At 38.7% G+C, this 18570-nt stretch overlaps 1 protein-coding gene across 3 annotated transcripts in view; it reads left to right on the top strand.

The window, feature by feature from the left end:
* The window catches only part of LOC122815837 (death-associated protein kinase 1-like), a 913045-nt gene that overhangs the window by 190713 nt on the left and 703762 nt on the right, over nucleotides 1–18570 (top strand). For 2 of the 3 annotated variants that reach the window (XM_044088647.1, XM_044088646.1), the window contains one exon: nucleotides 17798–17930. In XM_044088647.1, coding sequence (XP_043944582.1) covers nucleotides 17832–17930 — 99 coding nt within the window. In that variant the 5' untranslated portion in view covers nucleotides 17798–17831. Of the gene's footprint in view, nucleotides 1–71; nucleotides 146–17797; nucleotides 17931–18570 lie in introns of those variants that run through there. The other variant, XM_044088648.1, reaches the window with a different exon arrangement.

Genomic DNA, 18570 nt, shown 5'->3' with positions numbered 1-18570 from the left:
CATGTATGTCTATGTAGTCTTTTAATCAGTTTGTTTATATTTTGTACTGCTGCTATCCATCCTGATGTGTTTCTACATAATAAAGCAGTTAAACGAACTACCCCGCCTGTTCGTTTTTACTTGTGAAGCAAGATGAGTGACAAAGGTAAAATGCATTATATGGTCATCCTCTTTTTATCACAATTCATTGTCTGAATTGTACATATATATGGCTATAACTGCTTGGTGGGGATTGTCTGGATGAAAGTAACTGATCCTCTTTTCACTTGCTTAAGTTTATAGTCATTTCTCAGTAGGTTAAAATAAATCACAGAATACCCAGACCTTGAGAGACTCTTGGGAGTTGGTGGCCCAAACACAACGAGGCTCTGTAAGTGAATTTTAACACAGGCTTAGTAATGACTTCCCTGAATCCCTCTTAAAACCAGCCCTGCTTAAAGCTGTACACAGAAGGTCGCTGTAGCTTGTGTGGAAAGCTGGGTTGATGTCATTATTTCTTTTAACTTTCCTCACAAACCTAGAGGTCAGTATCTTGTGTTGGGCTGGGGACAGTGTGGTCATTATTTCTTTAACTTTCCTTGCAAACTTCAGATGGGTGCACAGAGGGTCACTAAGTTTGTACAGGAGCAGTGTACTGTCTAAAAGTAAGTTGTAAACATTACTATAATGATTTTTTTTAGTTCCTAGACCCCAAGCTTAATTTGCTTATTACATTGTATTCTTGGTCGGTTGCAGGATTGAAGATTATTACAGTGTAGGTAGTCTTGGTCAGTTAGAATGTGTTAAAAGGATTTAAGGAAAACCAAAGTTGAAGAACAAAGACTAAATGTCTTCCCTTAATCATGTTTTTTTGTTCACGCCATCACTGAATGAAAAGGCTATTTAAAAAAAAACTGTAACATGCACTTCAGAATATCTGGAAACCCTGTGGCTTTAGGTGGCCTTGCAGCCTTCAGATTCTTGGCTTAATACAGTTATTTCCACCATAGTTGTTATAGTTTAGTCAGTTGGACAGTTAGGATGTGTTGAAAGATTGAGTGAAACCAAAGCTGAAGAGAAAGACTGAGTTTATTTTATTTATTTGACATTTGGTCACTGGGAAAGTCTGACTGGGTGGGGGACCCATTTTCAGTGAAGGCACAGGGAGAAAAGCTCTATATACTGCAATAGTGAAATACAATACAATGCAGTGAAACAACAGGTGATAGAATAGTATACAAAAACTATGTAATGATGATAGCGAGAGAAAATTTCAGGAGAGAAATAGAAACTTGCCAAAAATGAGAATCCAGTGATACATAAGCATTTGTATCCGTTCTGGTGAAAGTATTTTTGATCTAATTTCTTTCCTTGATCATGATTTTTTGTCACACCATAACTGAATGGAAAACTTGTAAAAAAACGTAATATTCACCTCAGAACCTCCATGGCTTAATGCAGTTATTTCTACTGCAGTTATTACAGTATAGTGTGCTGAAAGTATTCAGGGGAAAAACAAAGTTAAAGAGCATGACTGAATTTTGTTCATGTTATTCACACTTTAGAGATTTGTTTTTTCAGAAAAAACATCTAGAAACCCATGTGGCTTCTTGCAGACCTCAGCTTAATGCAGTAATTTCCTGACAGTTGGTTACCCACTTTAAATGTGTTGAATGAATGAATAAATGCAGGAAAAAATAAAGAACGAGACAAACATGCAATATTTTAATATGTGGCCACTGTTTGTTTGAAACAAATGTGAAATGCATTATATGGTCATCCTCTTTTTCCACAATTCGACGTTTGAATTGTATGTAGACGTGGCTATAACTGGTTGGTGGGGATTGTCTGGCTAAAAGTAACTGATCCTTTTTTCACTTGTGTAGTTTATGGTTATTTATCAAAAAGATAAAATACATCACAGAATACCTAGACCTTCAGGGATTCTTGGGGGCTGGTGGCCCCCACACACTAAGGCTGTATGAGTGAATTTTGACACAGGCTTAGTAGTAGCTTCCCTGAATCCCCCCTAAAACCAGCCCTGCTCAAACAGAAGGTCACTATAGCTTGTGCAAAAAGCTGGGGTTGATGTCATTATTTCTTTAACTTTCCTTCAAACCTGAGAGGTCAGTATCTTTTGTTCGGCTAGGGACAGTATGGTCATTATTTCTTTAATTTTCCTCACAAAATTCAGATAGCTGTACATAGGGTCCCAAAACTTGTACATGAGCAGTGTACTGTCTAAAAATAAGGTGTAAACATTACTATAATTATTATTTTTTTCATCTTCCTCACAGTCAAACATCTTTTGCAAGAAGGGGTAAAGAGGCATGCTGTATATAGACATGACAGCAGTGAGTTGAAATATGATTGTGACCGTTTGTTCCTTAATTCTTATCCAAATTTAACACCAGACAAGGATACACAGAAAGTGGCTACCTCTTGTTAAGGTGGCATAGGGAGGCAGGTACTATTTCCAGATATGGTTTATATATCATCACAAATATTTGTCTTTGTTTATTGTGCACTGCTATTTAGTTAACTTTGAGCATTAAGCCTTGGATACAACTCATTTCTTCCTTGAAGTAAAAAAGAAACTGAAAGAGTTTAGGGAAAACCAAAATTGAAGAACAAAAACTAAATATCTTCTCTTAGTCATGTTTTTTGTTTAGGCAATCATTGAATTAAAAGGTTGTTTAAAAAACTTTAAAATGCACAACAGAATATCTGAAAACCCATGTGGCTTTAGGAGGGCTTGCAGCCCCCAAACTCCTGTCTTAATGCAGTTATTTCCACCATAGTTATTATAGTTTAGTCTTGGTCAGTTACGATGTGTTGAAAGATTCAGTGAAACCAAAATTGAAGAGCAAGACTGAATTTCTTCCTGTAATCATGATTTTTGCTCAGGCCATAACTGAATGAAAAGGTTGTTAAAAAACTGTAAAATTCACCTGAGAACATCCAGAACCTCCTTGGCTTAATGCAGTTATTTCTACTGCATTTATTACAGTGTAGTGTGTTGAAAGGATTCGGGGAAAAAATTAAAGAGCAAGACTGAATTTCTTCCTTTAAGCAAGATTTCATTTTAGCCAAACTGTAGAGTTTTTTTTCTTCAGAAAAAGCATCTAGAAACCCCTGTGGCTTCTTGTAGACCTCAGCGTAATGCAGTTGTTTCGTAAACAGTAAAGAACATCCTTACCCACTTAAAATGTGTTGAATGAATGAATAAATGCAGGAAAAAAATTAAGAGCAAGACAAACTGTGAGAAAAGGAAGAAAAAAGTAATCTGGATCATGTAGATACGCCAGGATGGTGAAGCACCTGGTATTGTTGGCAGCATGGATGATGTGGAGCCCTTTCACCTAGGGTGCCAGTTAACTTAAAGACTGCACTGATGGGAAGGAGGTACTTGGTGAGAAGAAACAAATAGTAACTAAGAAGGAATGGAAAGAAGGAAGAGGAGAGGCATGTGAGACCAGGATGGTAACTCTAGTGGAGAAGGGCAGGGCTGGATACATAGAACAGGGAGGATAAGGCTTACAGGCAAAGGAGGCTGTTGCAGCATAAGAGCTGTGACAGGAAAAAGCAATATGGTTACTGCAGGTGTACAGGTGGCTCAACAAGAGAAAGGTTTAGCATGGGAATCTTAGTAATACGAAGATTTATAACAAGAAGCATTGATCAGAGGAAGATCAGTAGACATAGTTTTCTCTAGTCCAGTCAAACTAAGGAAGTGTGATTGTGGAGAATTACTTCAGCACAATCAGACTGAGGTGGGAAGCAGAAAGTAGAAGTCTAGTGGTTATTAAGACTGTTCCTGGGCTGATCCCTGATGACTGATGTAGTCAAATAATAAGGGATTAATATATCATGGTACAAGTTAAATGTTTTATTATATTTTTTGTTGTCTTAACTACTGGCCATCTGCCACATTTGGTGTCTCCTCCCCTTCATTACAGATCCCCACACCCAGAGATTGATCAAGGTTTGCCCCTCCCCAGTACTAAGGTCTCATTCTGGGGCAGCCTAGATTGAAGGAGAGATTAAAGGGCCATCATGCTGTGGTGCTACTACAGATGGATGTTTTTTTTTCTATGACTGACAGGTGATTTTTTTTTCTTTTACTTAAACTCTTCTCATTTTTAGTTGATAGCTGTCACCCTCTACCTTTGAACAGTCAGTTGGTTGGATGTGGGTAGTGGATTTGCGATTGGCTGCCAAAGGATGTTGATGCTTGGCAGGTGCAGGAGATAAAAATACATAATAAAAATGGATAGATGGTTCAGCTGATGCTAGGAGGGTAGAGTAGAAGTTAGCTAAGATGAGAGAGGACAAGATGCCAGGACTGATGGAAAACAGTGTAAAATATTCAGTTGCTGTTGTTGTTGTGTCTTTAGGCTGTTCCCGGTTAGGGGTCGCCACAGCGGAACTCCGGTCCGCTAATGATTGGCAGTAGATTTTTACGTGCCGAGTTGCCAGCTCTGACGCACAACCTTCAATGAAGGTACGCCCATTCACACATGTCTCCACACAGAAGACGCTCTAGCTGAGAATCGAACAGGACAATGTCTATCTGTGAGGCAACAACGCTACCACAGCACCATCTGTTTAAAGTCCTGACAGAGCCATTTCAAGAGGTGTTCATCAGGTTATTGACCACTAGGGAGAGTGTGCAAGATTGGAAGGATACTGTAATGCCAACCCTATAAAAGGGATATCAAGACTGACCTAAGAAACTACAAATCAGATAACCTGACTTTGGTACCTAGGAGGTTTATGGAGCAAATACTAAGGGGAAAGGGAGTATCAGTCTTTGGGGATACATATGCATACTGGTCTGTATCTAGTAGTCATTTGTAATGGACTAACTTGATCTGTGACTGAAATAGTAAGGAGACGCACAAGAACAGCCTGTTTTATATTGCTTAAACTAAGTTAGCAAACCCTTCAACTCTCCCAAAAGGCTGCTGAGAAAGGCATAAGAACAGGCAGTAGGACAAAAATGGTAAAATAAGTAAAAAAAACATGACTGAAGGGAAGGACACAGAGGGTGAGTCTTATTGGGACTGGAAAGACAATGAAGAAATTGGTGATACTGTCCTGAATCTAGTACTCTTCAGCGTGTTTCTGTTAGGCATAATAACTGTCTGAAATTGAATCCTTCTGTTTGTTGGTGATGTCAGAATAGAGATACCAATTGAAAACATGGGGATCAGCCTTATGAGGGATATAAGGAAATTGTCAAACTGGGAAAGCATTTGACGGTTAAGACTTAGTGTCTTCTGTTGATTATATGATTTTCTGTTGTATTATCTAGTCTGAAACTTACATTTCTTATTATGTTTTCACTCTATACATTTTCTTTTATTAAATATTTGCCATTCACCCATTGCTGTACTGGATGTGTTGACAGCATACCATTTCATTTCTGTGCTAAATTGCTCTTGAACCATCTGAAGCTTATGTACTGTCTTGAAATATACATTTTATTTAGTGTGTGTGTGTGTGTGTACAGAGGCACACAGATATATGTTTTTCATATTTCCTTTTATTAATGTTTTAACTGAATTTTCATGAAGGGTTTCTTCCCAGGCCATCATAAAAGTGGGACACAACCAAGCTGCACAACTAGTAAAACAAAAACATTTGCATAAATTATTTATGCACCTGGCGAATAGGAGTACAGGGACTAAATAGAGAGTATGAAGTGTACACATCAGACAAGGAAATAAGGAGAAAAATTTAGGGGCTGTCATAACAGACCAGATGTACCATCACGAGAAGAAGGAAACTTGGCTGTTAAAACCACTAGGCTGTTGGGTGCATCTTTAGCATAACTGATTTCAGATGAGAGGAAGCCTTTCTCGTATTGAGCTGATCACTAATCGGGCAAAACTCAAGTTATGCACACTTGTCTGGGAGGATCCAGAGAAAGCAATTCAGGCAGTAGGGTATTGATGGATAACCCCACAAAGAAAGTTTGAGTAAACTATGACATTTTTTCCAGTGGGGGACAAGAGTGAGAGAGGGGGGATATGATATTGGTACATAAAATAAGAGATGGTGAGGGATTATTACAGTTTTAGAAGAAAAGGAAGGGTTGGTAGAAAGCTACAGATGGAGAGGACTTACTTTAACTTCAATTCAGGATAACACTGCTTTGCAGGAACAGTGGTGTATGCATAAATTTATTTATTTCCTTTTATCGACAGGGAATGTCTGACTGGGAAAAAAAATCACTGGAGGTCTGTGTAGAAAAGCTCCACACAAAAATGATACCATGTTATACATTAATACAATGAATAAATGTCAAGTAGGATAACAGCTGCAATGCATAGACATACGATTAAACAAAACTTTCAGTAAAATGAATGCACGAACAACATTCAAATCCTGCAGTGTTGTGATGACCCTAAATTGGCATACGTTTTCTAAACATGCATTACAATGCAATATAGTAGTAGATATTTGTGAGAATTAAAACTGGGTAATTTGATTTGATGCCAGAGATCGAGCTGAAATACAAAGAGAGAAAGCTGTGCAAAAAGATATGGTTAAATTAAAGATGTACCAGTTGATAAGTACTTTTTCAAGAGAGAATTAATATAAGGGAGACTTGTATTTTGAAACAGAACGATGGTTATGAGGTAGAAACTTCCAGATACTAGCATTAGGATGCAATAAAATAGTAGTAAGTTAAACAATAGTTTTGGTGCTTGCAGTTAATGTATTAGTCTGGGGTTCAGCAGGAACATAGCTAGGAGTTATTTAGATATTGTTTAAGTTGGTATTTGAAAGCTTTGTATCTAATGTTGTCAATCTTCACTTATTCCTTGACTGTGGGTTCGGTTCTGTAACTCCGAACTGACTCGGCTGTTATTCCAGCTCGCGCCTCCCAAAAACTCTCAAGCTTAGCTTTACCCATAATGTTCCTCTCAGGATTACCCCAGATCTTGTTTTCTGCTTTTAGTGCCAGATACGTTTTTCCTGTCAGCTCTCTTGAGCGAACTCTTTAATTTGAACTGTAAGTCTCTTTTTTTTGTGAAAAACACTTATTTCTTACTCTGTCTTTATCTCGCTTACCCAGCTCCTCTAAGATCCCCCTTTTTAAACACTTTTAGTGTTTTCTTAATACCTTCATTGGTCGTCCCTTTGCTTTCACTTAATCTCTATTTACCTTTACAGTAAACTATCAGTACCATTGTTGGTACTTTTTCTGTTTAACTCCCCTTTACTGCTAAGGTAAACCTTCCGTATCATTGTTGGTACGTTTCTTTCCACCTAACTATATACCTATATATGTAACTATATCTATATATCTATATATATATATATGCATATATATATATATATATATATATATATATATATGTGTATATATATATATATATATATATATATATATATATATATATATATATATATATATATATATATGTATGTATGTATGTATATATATATATATATATCTATATAAAACTTATAGCTTGCTTTCCCCTTCTTGTGTGTGTGTGTGTGTGTGTGTGTGTGTGTGTGTGTGTGTGTGTGTGTGTGTGTGTACACCTTCTGATATAACAGACAAAGCTAGAAGAGCTTCTGGCTTCAAAATATGCCAGAAGTGTGATAGAAAGTTGCCTAAATTTGAAGGAATCTCTCTGTGTCTACTGCTTGGGCCCGGTGCATCTTCAAGAAGACTGTGCTGTTTGTCATGGCTTCAGTCACTGGGCCCTTGTGGAAAGAAAGGAAGAAAAAAACAAGTTAATTCTAAAAAGACTTAAATCTGATTTCAACGAGGTCATATCTGCTTCCTTAAAGTCTAAAACTGATGTCAGCTCCCCTTCTTCTTTTTCTTCTAGTAAACATGAAGGATTGAAGAAGAGGAGCCATTTGGTTCTGACAGTTTCATTGGCACCACCTGTGAAGCAGACTAAAACCTCCCAGGTTCCTATAGTTTCCTTGGAACTGAAAGGGGAATTGATTGAATCTTCGATGCCGTCGGTGCTGGCTACTGCACCGACTTTGTCGGCACCAGCAATTATTTTGGACACAGTGCACAAAAAATGAAGCAGCTAAGATAAATACCCCACCAGTATACGAAAAAATCATACAAGTCCACAAAAAACTTGGTGGAGTAACCAATTTGTGAAGTTGTCACTGTTTAAAACCAGTCAGAGCCCGAATAAAATCCAGATAAACTTTATTAAAAGTAGGTAAGCACTTTCATGATACACATATCACTTCATCAGACCCTATAAAAAAATGTATGTTGGCCATCTTCAGTTTTAAATGCGTCTCAACCAGTCAGTGTAAAAAATCAATTAAACAGCCATTTCGAAGATGCTTTTGTTATAAATAACATAAAATTATAAGAGCAGTATAACCATATACTAAAATAGCAATATAACAATTCATATATATATATATTTTTTTTTTTTTGTTTTCTAAAACAATATTAATAAAACAGTCTTAATAAAGACAACATGAATAATAATATAGATCAAACTACAAAACACTTTCAGCAATATTCATTACATGGGACCCCTATTTAAACAACTTCCTGTTCTTCAAAACTGGCTTAAGAGGTATTCTATCATTCAGTCCCTTCCCTTTATTCGCCCTTAACCTAATAATCCAACTAGTATCGGAGCTCTCAGTATAGTTGCATATGTCACCTCCTCTTATTACTAGGGTTAATTCTCTCAACCACCAAAAACGTAAAACTATGATCATTCCCTTCAGAAGATATATGTTTGGCTAATGCATTTGTTAAGGTACCATTCCTAATGTGAAGTAAGTGTTCCCTAATTCTAAACCTTAACTTCCTATTAGTTTTACCTACATAGAAGGCAGAACATAGGCTGCAGACTGCTAAATAAACCATTTTACTTGTATCACAGTTTGTTGCTGTATTAAATTCATAAGTTCGCTTAGTATCTGGATGTACAAATGTACTACTTCTGTTAATGTAAGTACATTGATTACATTCACCACATGGTGACGTGCCCTTAACTGCATTCATTTCATGTTCCTTCTCCACATTGGGATAGCATAACATCCATTTTAGTGACTTCTTATTCTTAAGTATGAAATTGGGATTTTCCCCTACCACTTGCTTAATTTCTGATTTCTGAGTTAATATACCCTAATTCTTCTTAATTACATTTGTTACTATGTTCACATCACTAGTATAATAGGTAGAGAACCTAACAACTTTCTTCTGCTTAATGGAACTTCTCCTAACATCAACTAGTGAGAAATATGTTTTTTCCTATGTTATCCCTCCATGAGGTAGCTGAATCCAGAACTTCAGTCGTTATACTATCCACATATCCCCTCTCATTAAACCTAGACTTAAGATCAGATAATTCTTTCTCAAATTCATCATCTCTTGCCTTTAATCTGGAGGTCCTGAGGGTTTGTCCCTTCACTATGTTCTGAAAGATATGCCCTGGGTGCATGCGACCCCAATGGAGTAGAGTGTTTCTGTGACACTTTTTCCTGAATAGTCTGGTAACCAAACCATCCACTTCATCTTTAAAGACAATTACATCCAAAAAATCAGTTTCATATGCTGAGTTTTTCATTTCAAATTTCAAAAAATTAGTGCTATTCTCTATTTGAGGGACAAATTTTTCCAGTGCTACTACTGTGTTATCCCATATCAAAGAAAGATAATCTACAAAATGTTTTTAGAATAAAATCTGGAGCCATTTGTCATCATGTAGTACATTCTTGTTTTCCCACTCAGCCATCACAAGATTGGCATAACTATTTGCACTGGCCGTACCCATGGCCACACACCATCTTTCTGTGCAAATAATTTTCCATCAGAACCAACCACATTATTCATTAGAACTAGTTCCATTAACAAATATATCAAGTCCACTTTTAATCCACAATAAGTCCCTTCACTCAATAAGTGTTGCCTTAAAAGCTCTAGTCCAGTCACATTCGGAATACATGTGAATAATGAGCATACATCTAATGTCACTAGTAATAATGCTTTTAGGTCTCGATCATATCCACTCTTAAAGGCAAATAAATCATGTAAAAATTGTTTAGAGTCCCTTAAGCAGAATAAAACCTCCCAGGTTCCTATAGTTTCCTTGGAACTGAAAGGGGAATTGATTGAATCTTCGATGCCGTCGGTGCTGGCTACTGCACCGACTTTCTTGGCACCAGCAATTATTTTGGACACGGTAACTTTATTGCCTCCTCAGTTCCATATGATTCAGAACCTAAGGAATTTTCTTTTAAAGATGAGCTCCAAACAAGATACTTCCCATTTGTAGACCCTTTCATAGACCAACCTGCAAGTCTTGGAAAGATCTAGGTCCCCATCTGTCTATTCGGTCCATTCCACCAAGAGCCTTACAGAGTCTGATGTTATAGGGCTGGTGGACCATCTCCTGGCAGCAAGGGGGTTAATGTCTTCATTGGTTCCTAGCCTCCCTAGCTCTGGAACCTTCCATATCTCTTCACTAGTGTTTGCTCCTACTCTTACTCCAACTGAGCCTTTAGAGTTCCTGGCTCCAAAAGTCCCAGTTTTGACTGTATCTGTGCCAGTTAGATCCTCATCTCTGGCACCAGTTACTACCCTGAGCTCTTCATTTCTGTCAGATCCAGACACCTGTTAGGGTCCAAGCTTTTCAGTCGGCTCCAGGGAGTGTTGATCCACTCCAGTGTTGTGTGAGCCGTCCATACTCTTTGGGGCATCAACACATGTGAGCGTGACTCCAGCTTCAGGGGCAGCTTCCTTGGTGTGGGGTGGAACCATGGTTCTGAGGCAGTCTATCTCTTTTCTGGGCTCCCATTCCTGTATGGGGGGGCCTGCTTTCCAAGCCATGGACAGGGTCTTGTCCTCTGTGGGCTCACAGTCAATACCACTTTTATTGAGCCAACATCCCAGTCCTTCCCCTCGCCCAGAGCTACCATCAGCCTCTGACCTGGGACAGTGGGCACAGAAACCTCAGGATTCAACCATGGTTATTATTTCCTCTTCAGAGACCTCCCCGGCAAGCCCACCGAGGAGGTGCCCCTGAAAAGAAAGTTCAAGAGGAAGCACTTGGACTCCCCTGAAGAATCTTGCACAGATGATATTGGTTTCAATGAAGGAGAAGGTTCCCCAAGGTCACCCCTGGAAGATGCATCATTTGGAGATATAGAGATCCTGAAGCAGAGGGGTGGCTGGACTTCCTAACAGCCTTCCTAAGAGGAATCTGTATACCTGCAGGCATTCAGTGCCCAACCATCTACTGCTTGGATCTCTCTGCCCACTGATGATCAGATTAAATTGATTGAGCAGCGAGCTTGGAAGATACCTGATTCCAATAAACTAATCCCAAAGAGACCGGACTGCATTTTGTCAGCTTCTGAGGAACACCAACATTGGGCTAAAGGAGTACCAGTAGATGTCATGTTGGTTGCAGCAGCCCCAAAAAAGGAACTTGCTGATGAAAGTCCAACTATCCATCCTCCTAGCAGAGTCTAAGATGATAGATAGATTCGGGAAGCGCATATATGCTTCATCGACCTTTACGCTTAGGTCCTTCAATTTCATGGCACATTTTATGGCACATTTTACGAGACAACAAAAAAGACCTGATAAAGGAGTTATCGGATACTCTGACAGGAGCTATAGCTGCGGGAGTACAGGATAAAGTAGCTTCCCATCTGGCAACCCTTGAATCCATAAATAATTTGTCCATGAGGCTCATTGCACACTCAGCAGAAGGGATGACTGGGGCAGCAGGTTCTGGCACAGCCATGAGGAGACACACCTGGATGCGTTTATGTGAGTTTTTGGAGCCATTCAAGTCTTCTTTCATCAATTCTTCTTTTGACGGAACATCCTTTTTTGGCCCCAAAGTTAGAGACCCTTGCCAGATGTGAAAAGGATGGAATGACCCTTTCTGCTGGGGGCGTATGCTTTTCCAGTTCTCAGTGGCCTTTCTGCAGGAAACAGAGGAGTGGGAAACTATGGTTCAAAAGTCCCAAGGACCTTTCCAGAACTCACATGACGACTCCTCCCTGGGCAGAGGGGGGAGTTATAATGGAAGACACCATCCACGAGGCAGAGGTGGCCTGCAGAATCAGGGTTCCAGGGATTCATTTCCTGGTAACTCCTATAAGCGTTCCTGAATGGAAGCCCAATTGTCATCCTCTGGAGGCAGTCAGGGGATGTTTATCCCTGCACCTGTCTACTTGGCCAGATGTAACAACAGACAATTGGGTGCAGAGGATTATAACTAAAGGTTACAGTATCTCATTTTCAAAACAACCCAGACATCCAAAAAGGATCCCAGATGTTCCGCTCAGTCTTAGGGATGCAGCAGTCTTAGAAATTCAAAACTGCTCGACAAAAGAGTCATCCAAGCAATCCTGCCAGACCAGAACAAATAGGATACGGAGTTTACTCAAGATTCCTTTTAGTGCTATAGAAAGCAGGAGACTGGAGACCAATTTTGGATCTGTGTGTTGACAAGTCAGTTCAGCAAACAAAATTCTGGATCGTTACAGTTCAGTCTATACTTCCGTTCTTAGGAAAAGACAATTGAATGTGCTCAGTAGATCTTCAGGATGTGTATTACCACTTAAAATTGGACAAGCACTCCAGAAAGTACCTGTGCTTCTGGGACAAGCACTCCAGAAAGTACCTGTGCTTCTGGCTGGGAGACAGTCATTGAATTCAGAGCCCTGCCCTTTGGTCTCACCATAGCCCCCAGGGTGTTCACCAAATGCATGGCACTGGTAGCAGATCACTTGAGACTGCAAGGATACCATGTGTTTCCATATCTAGACAACTGACTCATTACCACACCCACCAGGTATCTACTTTTACAGGCAAGAGAGTACTCTATTCAAACTTGCTCCTCACTGGGGATCACTGTAAGCCTTTCCACCAATACCTCTTATTTTTCAGTTTCTGAGAAAAGCCAACAGGTTGAAAAACAGAATAATTTTCATTGCCCCATTCTGGCCTCAACAAATATGGTTTCCCTTTTTTTGGCCTCACCCAATTCGAAAACCTTGGAGCCTGGATCCAACTCCAGGCCTCTTGTCTCATTCAGAGGGACTCATTCATCTAAATCTTCAAAAACGCAAGCTCACTGCATGGCTTCTCCAGTTCTAGTGGTTGCCAGGCATAATAGTCTCAATGCCCCGGTCCAACAAATCATTCTAGTTTCCCATAAACGTTCGACTAGAAGACTGTATAACAGCAAATGGGAAAAATTTTCAAAATGGACTACAGAGAATAACCTCAACCTATTTTCTGTACCGGTTGATAAGGTCTTAGAATTCTTAGCATCACTTTTCAGTGCGGGAGCATTCTCTTCAACAGTACGAGTGTATCTGGCTGCAATTTCTAACTTTCAGGATGGTTTAAATGATGCAACTATAATGTCCCACAAACTTTGGAAAGCTTTTCTGAAAGGTGCCTTAATGCTCAGATCCTCATATAAGAATCCTTCCTCAACTTGGGACTTGAATCTGGTGTTACAATCCTTTTGCATTCCTTATTTGAGCTATCTGCAAATTGTGATTTGAAGTAATTGGCTTGGAAAACCTTATTTTTTGTTGTAATTACTTCTGCCAGGAGAATTTCAGAACTACAAGCCTTATCTTGCAAGCCTCCTTACCTAACCTTCCATAAAGACAGGATGTCCTTGCGAACTATCCCATCCTTTCTACCAAGAATAGTTTCTGAGACCACTTCCAGTATTTCTCCCAATTTTTCAAACAGTGATGAATATTGTCTAGATTTACTAGATGTTCATAGACAGTTACGTTTTTACCTTCACAGGACAAAAGAATTTAGAAAATCTGACCAGCTGTTTGGTTTACCCAAAGCAGCTGAAGAAAAGGAAACACTCTCTAAGGTTACTCTGGCTAAATGTCTTAAAGATTGTATAACCTTCATTTATACAAAAAGGAAAGTACAACTACCAGGCCCTGTAAAGGCATATTCTACAAGAGCAATTGGCGCTTCTGCATTTTTTCATTCAAGAGCTTTTATAGATGATATCTGTGCAACGGCTATTTGGGCATCCCCGCATACCTTTATTACTCATTACAAGCTGGATCTGGTCTCTAGCGGACGAGCATAATTTATTTCAGTGGTGCTCAGGAATATACTTCCGTGAGACCTCCCAATATTTGAATAGCTAGGGACTCTGTCCTGCAGTCAAGGATTAGGTGAAGATTGACAACATCAGATGAAGACCACCTTTCCCCCCTGTTTTTTGGGCTTCTTGGTGGAATGGATCTATCCCAGTAGATTGGCTTCTCCTTTTATGAATACAGATATGGTCTCTGATCTATTTCCTGTCTGTCACTATTTATTGCAAACTCGATCTAAGGTAATCCTGAGAGGAGAAATATGGATAAAGCTAAGCTCGAGAGTTTTTGGGAGGCTCAAGCTGGAATAATGGCTGAGCCGGTTCCGAGTTACAGAACCAAACCCACAGTCAAGGATAAGTGAAGATCGACAACACAGATGGAACGTTATGGCAAGACATAACTTCTTTTTTTCCATTTGCTTTAAGTGTAGTGGTAGGGAGTTCTGAAGTTTGGAGACCTAGCAGGAGTTCACCAGCAGTATTATTAAATTTAGTGGTAAATAAAAGTGATTTATTTTAAGAGTAGTCCCTAGCTAGAGAATAATATTTACAGTGTTTTGTAGTACTGGACAGTTTTTTGGTTTATATATTAGTTTATGGGCCGTAAGTAGTTTTGAGTACGTAAGAAATTCTACCCACTGCATTTGTTATAAGGGTATGCAGTGGTGACTTTTTGAATGTAGGTTTGTGGCAAATTTAGCAGTTTTGTTGTAACATCTGTCTGGTTTCATTTTTGGGTGCTATGAAGGTTAGCCTGGATGGAGGGACACATAAAGGAGAGATGATAGTAAGTAGGTTGGTGCAATATTTTTTTTCTAGCAGTCAGTAAGATCACGTTTACTTCTATATAATAAACCAAGTTTCTGGTGTTTTATTTTAACAGCTTAGAGTGTATACATTACATTTTATGTGTTCTTGTATTGTGACTCCCACTATCTTTGATTGTTGTACTGTTTGTATTTGGGTGTTATTGTCAGATGGTATTTTGAAAGATTGTTTTTGGTCTAAGGAATGTTTTGGAATAAGGGTTTTTTTAGAATTTAGACGAATGTGAGATTTTCTTAGCCATGTTTCAATGGATAAGAAAGAATCCAAGGTGATGTCTTAAGCAGTGAGATGGTCGGTGAGGAGTAGATGAAGTTGGTGCCCTCTGCATATTGTATTATGATTGAATGAAGGCTGTGTGAAGTTTATAAAGATATTGAAAAAGATGGGGTCAAGTATCGAACCCTGTGTGTCCCCAATTGAAATGGGTTGGAAAAGTCAAAATCTTGGAGCCATTTTTCCAGCTGCTATCTGTTTGTGAGAGAGCTATGGAGTGATGACAAGGCTGAGTGGGAAAGGTTAAGGGGTGAAAGTTCTGTGAGTAGAGTTTGCTGAGAGACTTTGCCAAATTATTTTTATAGTCAGGCAAATAGATGAGACAAAGTGGCCAGAATTTAGTATGTGGTTTTTAAAGTTTGTGAAACTGAGAAGAATGGTTGTAGTCTTATGTTTGGGACAGGAACTATGTTGGTTATTGGAGAGGAAGTTATTATTGATGAGTTATTTTAAGAGATGTGAATGGATACATTTTTCCATGATTTTTGATAGAGGTGTTATGATAACTATAGATTTAGCTGAATTCTGTGGAGGTGCTCCCTTTGTTTAGGGGTATAATATAAAACTTTTTTTTTTCTGAGGGGTGGGACACAGGTTTCTGAAACAAAATGGTTTATAAGGATATAGACAGAGCAGGCAAGGGTATCTGCTGCTGTTTTCAAATTCTCAACAGGTAAATTATCTGTTGCTACGGTGGTTGATTTTAGCATGCACAGGTATTTTTTATAGTTGTCATCGGGACAGGCTAGAAACTAAACTGATCTGGCTGAGTTTCTGGTTTTTGTGGGATTCTGGGCGGAGAAGTTATTTTTGAGAAAGAGGAGAACAGTTTGTATAAAATGGGAATTTAACTGGGAAGTAATGCTACCTTTGTGTTTTTGTTGTGGGTGAGGGTGTATTGGATTTGCTGGGATAAAGGAGTTGATTAATGGAGGACCAGCATTGCTTTCAGTTGCTCTGAAGTTTGTGTTACAGCAGTTGATTGTAAGATTGCTTGTCTGATTTTAATCTTTTGTTTACTAAGGTGTCTGAAATTTTGATAGGCACTCTGTTTTGTTTTTATGCAAATGTGTTCATGCTTTCTCTAGGGCCACAAGTTGTTTGGTTTCTTTAGTTAACCTTGGGGCTCTGAGTTTAATTCTTTTTGTACAAAGTGGTATATGGTGGTTCAGTATATTAAGAAAAGTTTTATTTCAGTTAGATATTGTGTTCTCAAGGGGTAGAGTCTTTCGAGATCACCATTTACACTGCCTTAGGCTATGTTTGAAACAACTTCTCTGAATTTTGAGTGTGTGTACTTGTTTGTAGACTACTTGATTTTTTTTTTTTTTTTTTTATTATTTCGTTGGCTTAATGCAAACGTAAGGAGATAGTCACTGATTGTATCAAGTAAGCATCCAAAGGAGCTCATACTTCAAGTATAGATTATTTGTAATTAATTTTGAATCTTTAGTTGTATGAATAAGTTGGGTGAAGTTATAGAGATTTATTGTGCGTTCAGGGGTGGCTGCATTGGTGAACTGCTAGTCAGTGTTAAGATTACCAAGTGTTATGGTTTCAAGGTATGTTATGAGCTATCCAGCATTAGATATCTTCAGCTGTATGGGTATTCTCTCCTAGTGGCATTATGTGGTGCTGCAATACATATATTTTAATATTCATTAATTTTTAGCACTAAGATGAGACATTCTGTGTTGTTAACACTGGGGATATCTTGAGGGTATGGGGTTATATCTAGAGTATTTTTGTAAATTATAGGAACATCACATTTTCTTTTCTTTATCCTCTCATTGCCGAGAATATTTTAAACTCGTGGGGTAATTTCCTCATCATTGATTTCTGGCTTTAGCCAAGTTTTTGTAGTGAATGACAAGTATGAGAGAGTTGTAAAAGTCTCTACAAGTAAGTGGATTGCCAGATTATTTCGTAAGAAAAAGTGCAGCAGATTCTTCAAGGAGATATGGGTGGAGGAGGGAGGGTAGCCAGGGAGTAACAGTAGCTATAGGATGATAGCCATATGTGGCAGACTTCATTGACATTTGGTCTAGGAGTCTGCTTCTGCTGGTTATGTATGCAGTTATGTAAATTAAAATATAATGGTGTGTAATTGTTTAAAAAATGGGTTTTAATAGCAGTTCTGATTTTCAGAATGGTCTTGATACCACAAACCCATTGAGAAGAAGATTGGTATATGATAGGGACCACAGGAGAAAAAAGCATAGTCTCGGTGTGTTTGACACAGGCTGTCAGCATCTCAAGTTATTTTGTGATGGAAAGATGATATTAGAAGGTTTAGATGCATATCCTCAGAAGGTTCTTTAGAGAGTGAGGATGAAAATTGGGTACCTGTTTGCAGGCATGGCCTGGAAGCATTTTGATGAAGTTGAATGACTAGAATATGACTATACAGTGTAAATGTGGATGATATAGGAATCAAACGTTGGTTTATAGAGTAAAGCTTGTTTGCAGCTCATTGTCTTAATCTGCAAAACTGTGCTTCTATTCTCTTGGATCCTTCACTGTAATACTTGTATTGATATAGTGATTGAAAACTGTGGCGGATTTTTACATAGTAACTGCTTTTGCTTTGTTTTCAGGTGTAACCCATGACTGTATAATGAGACTAAGAAGATGTTGGAGGATGAGTTTTTGGAAGCAGTCAAAAGTGGTTCTTTACAGAAAATCCAAGAGTATATTTGGTGTGGTGTTAATGTTAACTATAATGATATGGTAAGCGTGTTTGTTTTTCTGTGTTCTTTGGTCACCTTTGATCTTTGTTTTATCATTTTACTGTAGAAATACCCACATTTGTGATATCCATTTGTGGCCTTCGCTTTCTTCTTTTGGTGTGTCTACAACTGAAAGAATGCCATTGGCTTATTAGATGCCTGCAACAGAAACCTTAGTTTAGCCAGCAGCCATTTGTCATCTTCTGTTGCCACCTTCCTTATGATGCAAGTGGACAAGGCTAATATGTAACTACATGCATCACTTTGTCTGCAGAAAAAGGCAGCTACTATCCCTCCCTATTGGGTGCCTGGATTCACAAGTACAGTTATTGCACAGTTGTATAAATGTGTTATGCACAGTAAGTTTACTTTGTTCATTACCTTGACTCTTAGACATGGACTGTGATAATAATAAACAGTGGCGTACAGAAGACTGTTTACTCCTGTGAGTGGTATACAGGAGTGCATAGTACGTAGGAGTGTATTATGGGCACCAATGTCCCAGCCAGGGGAATCGTTGCATAACATGACAGCACTGTGTAACAAAGTGGGGAGAACCAAGTAGCTGTGTAGAGAGGAATATTACACTTCGCTGAATAGCTGTTCCTTGCTGTGCCATTTTTGCCATCATGCCTAGTTGC

The sequence above is a fragment of the Protopterus annectens genome, chromosome 11.part0, assembly GCF_019279795.1.
Source record: "Protopterus annectens isolate FY-2018-M chromosome 11.part0, PAN1.0, whole genome shotgun sequence".
Classification (NCBI taxonomy): domain Eukaryota; kingdom Metazoa; phylum Chordata; order Ceratodontiformes; family Protopteridae; genus Protopterus; species Protopterus annectens.
The sequence above is the reverse complement of the archived record's forward strand: the minus strand, read 5'-3'. Positions and strand labels throughout refer to the sequence as shown.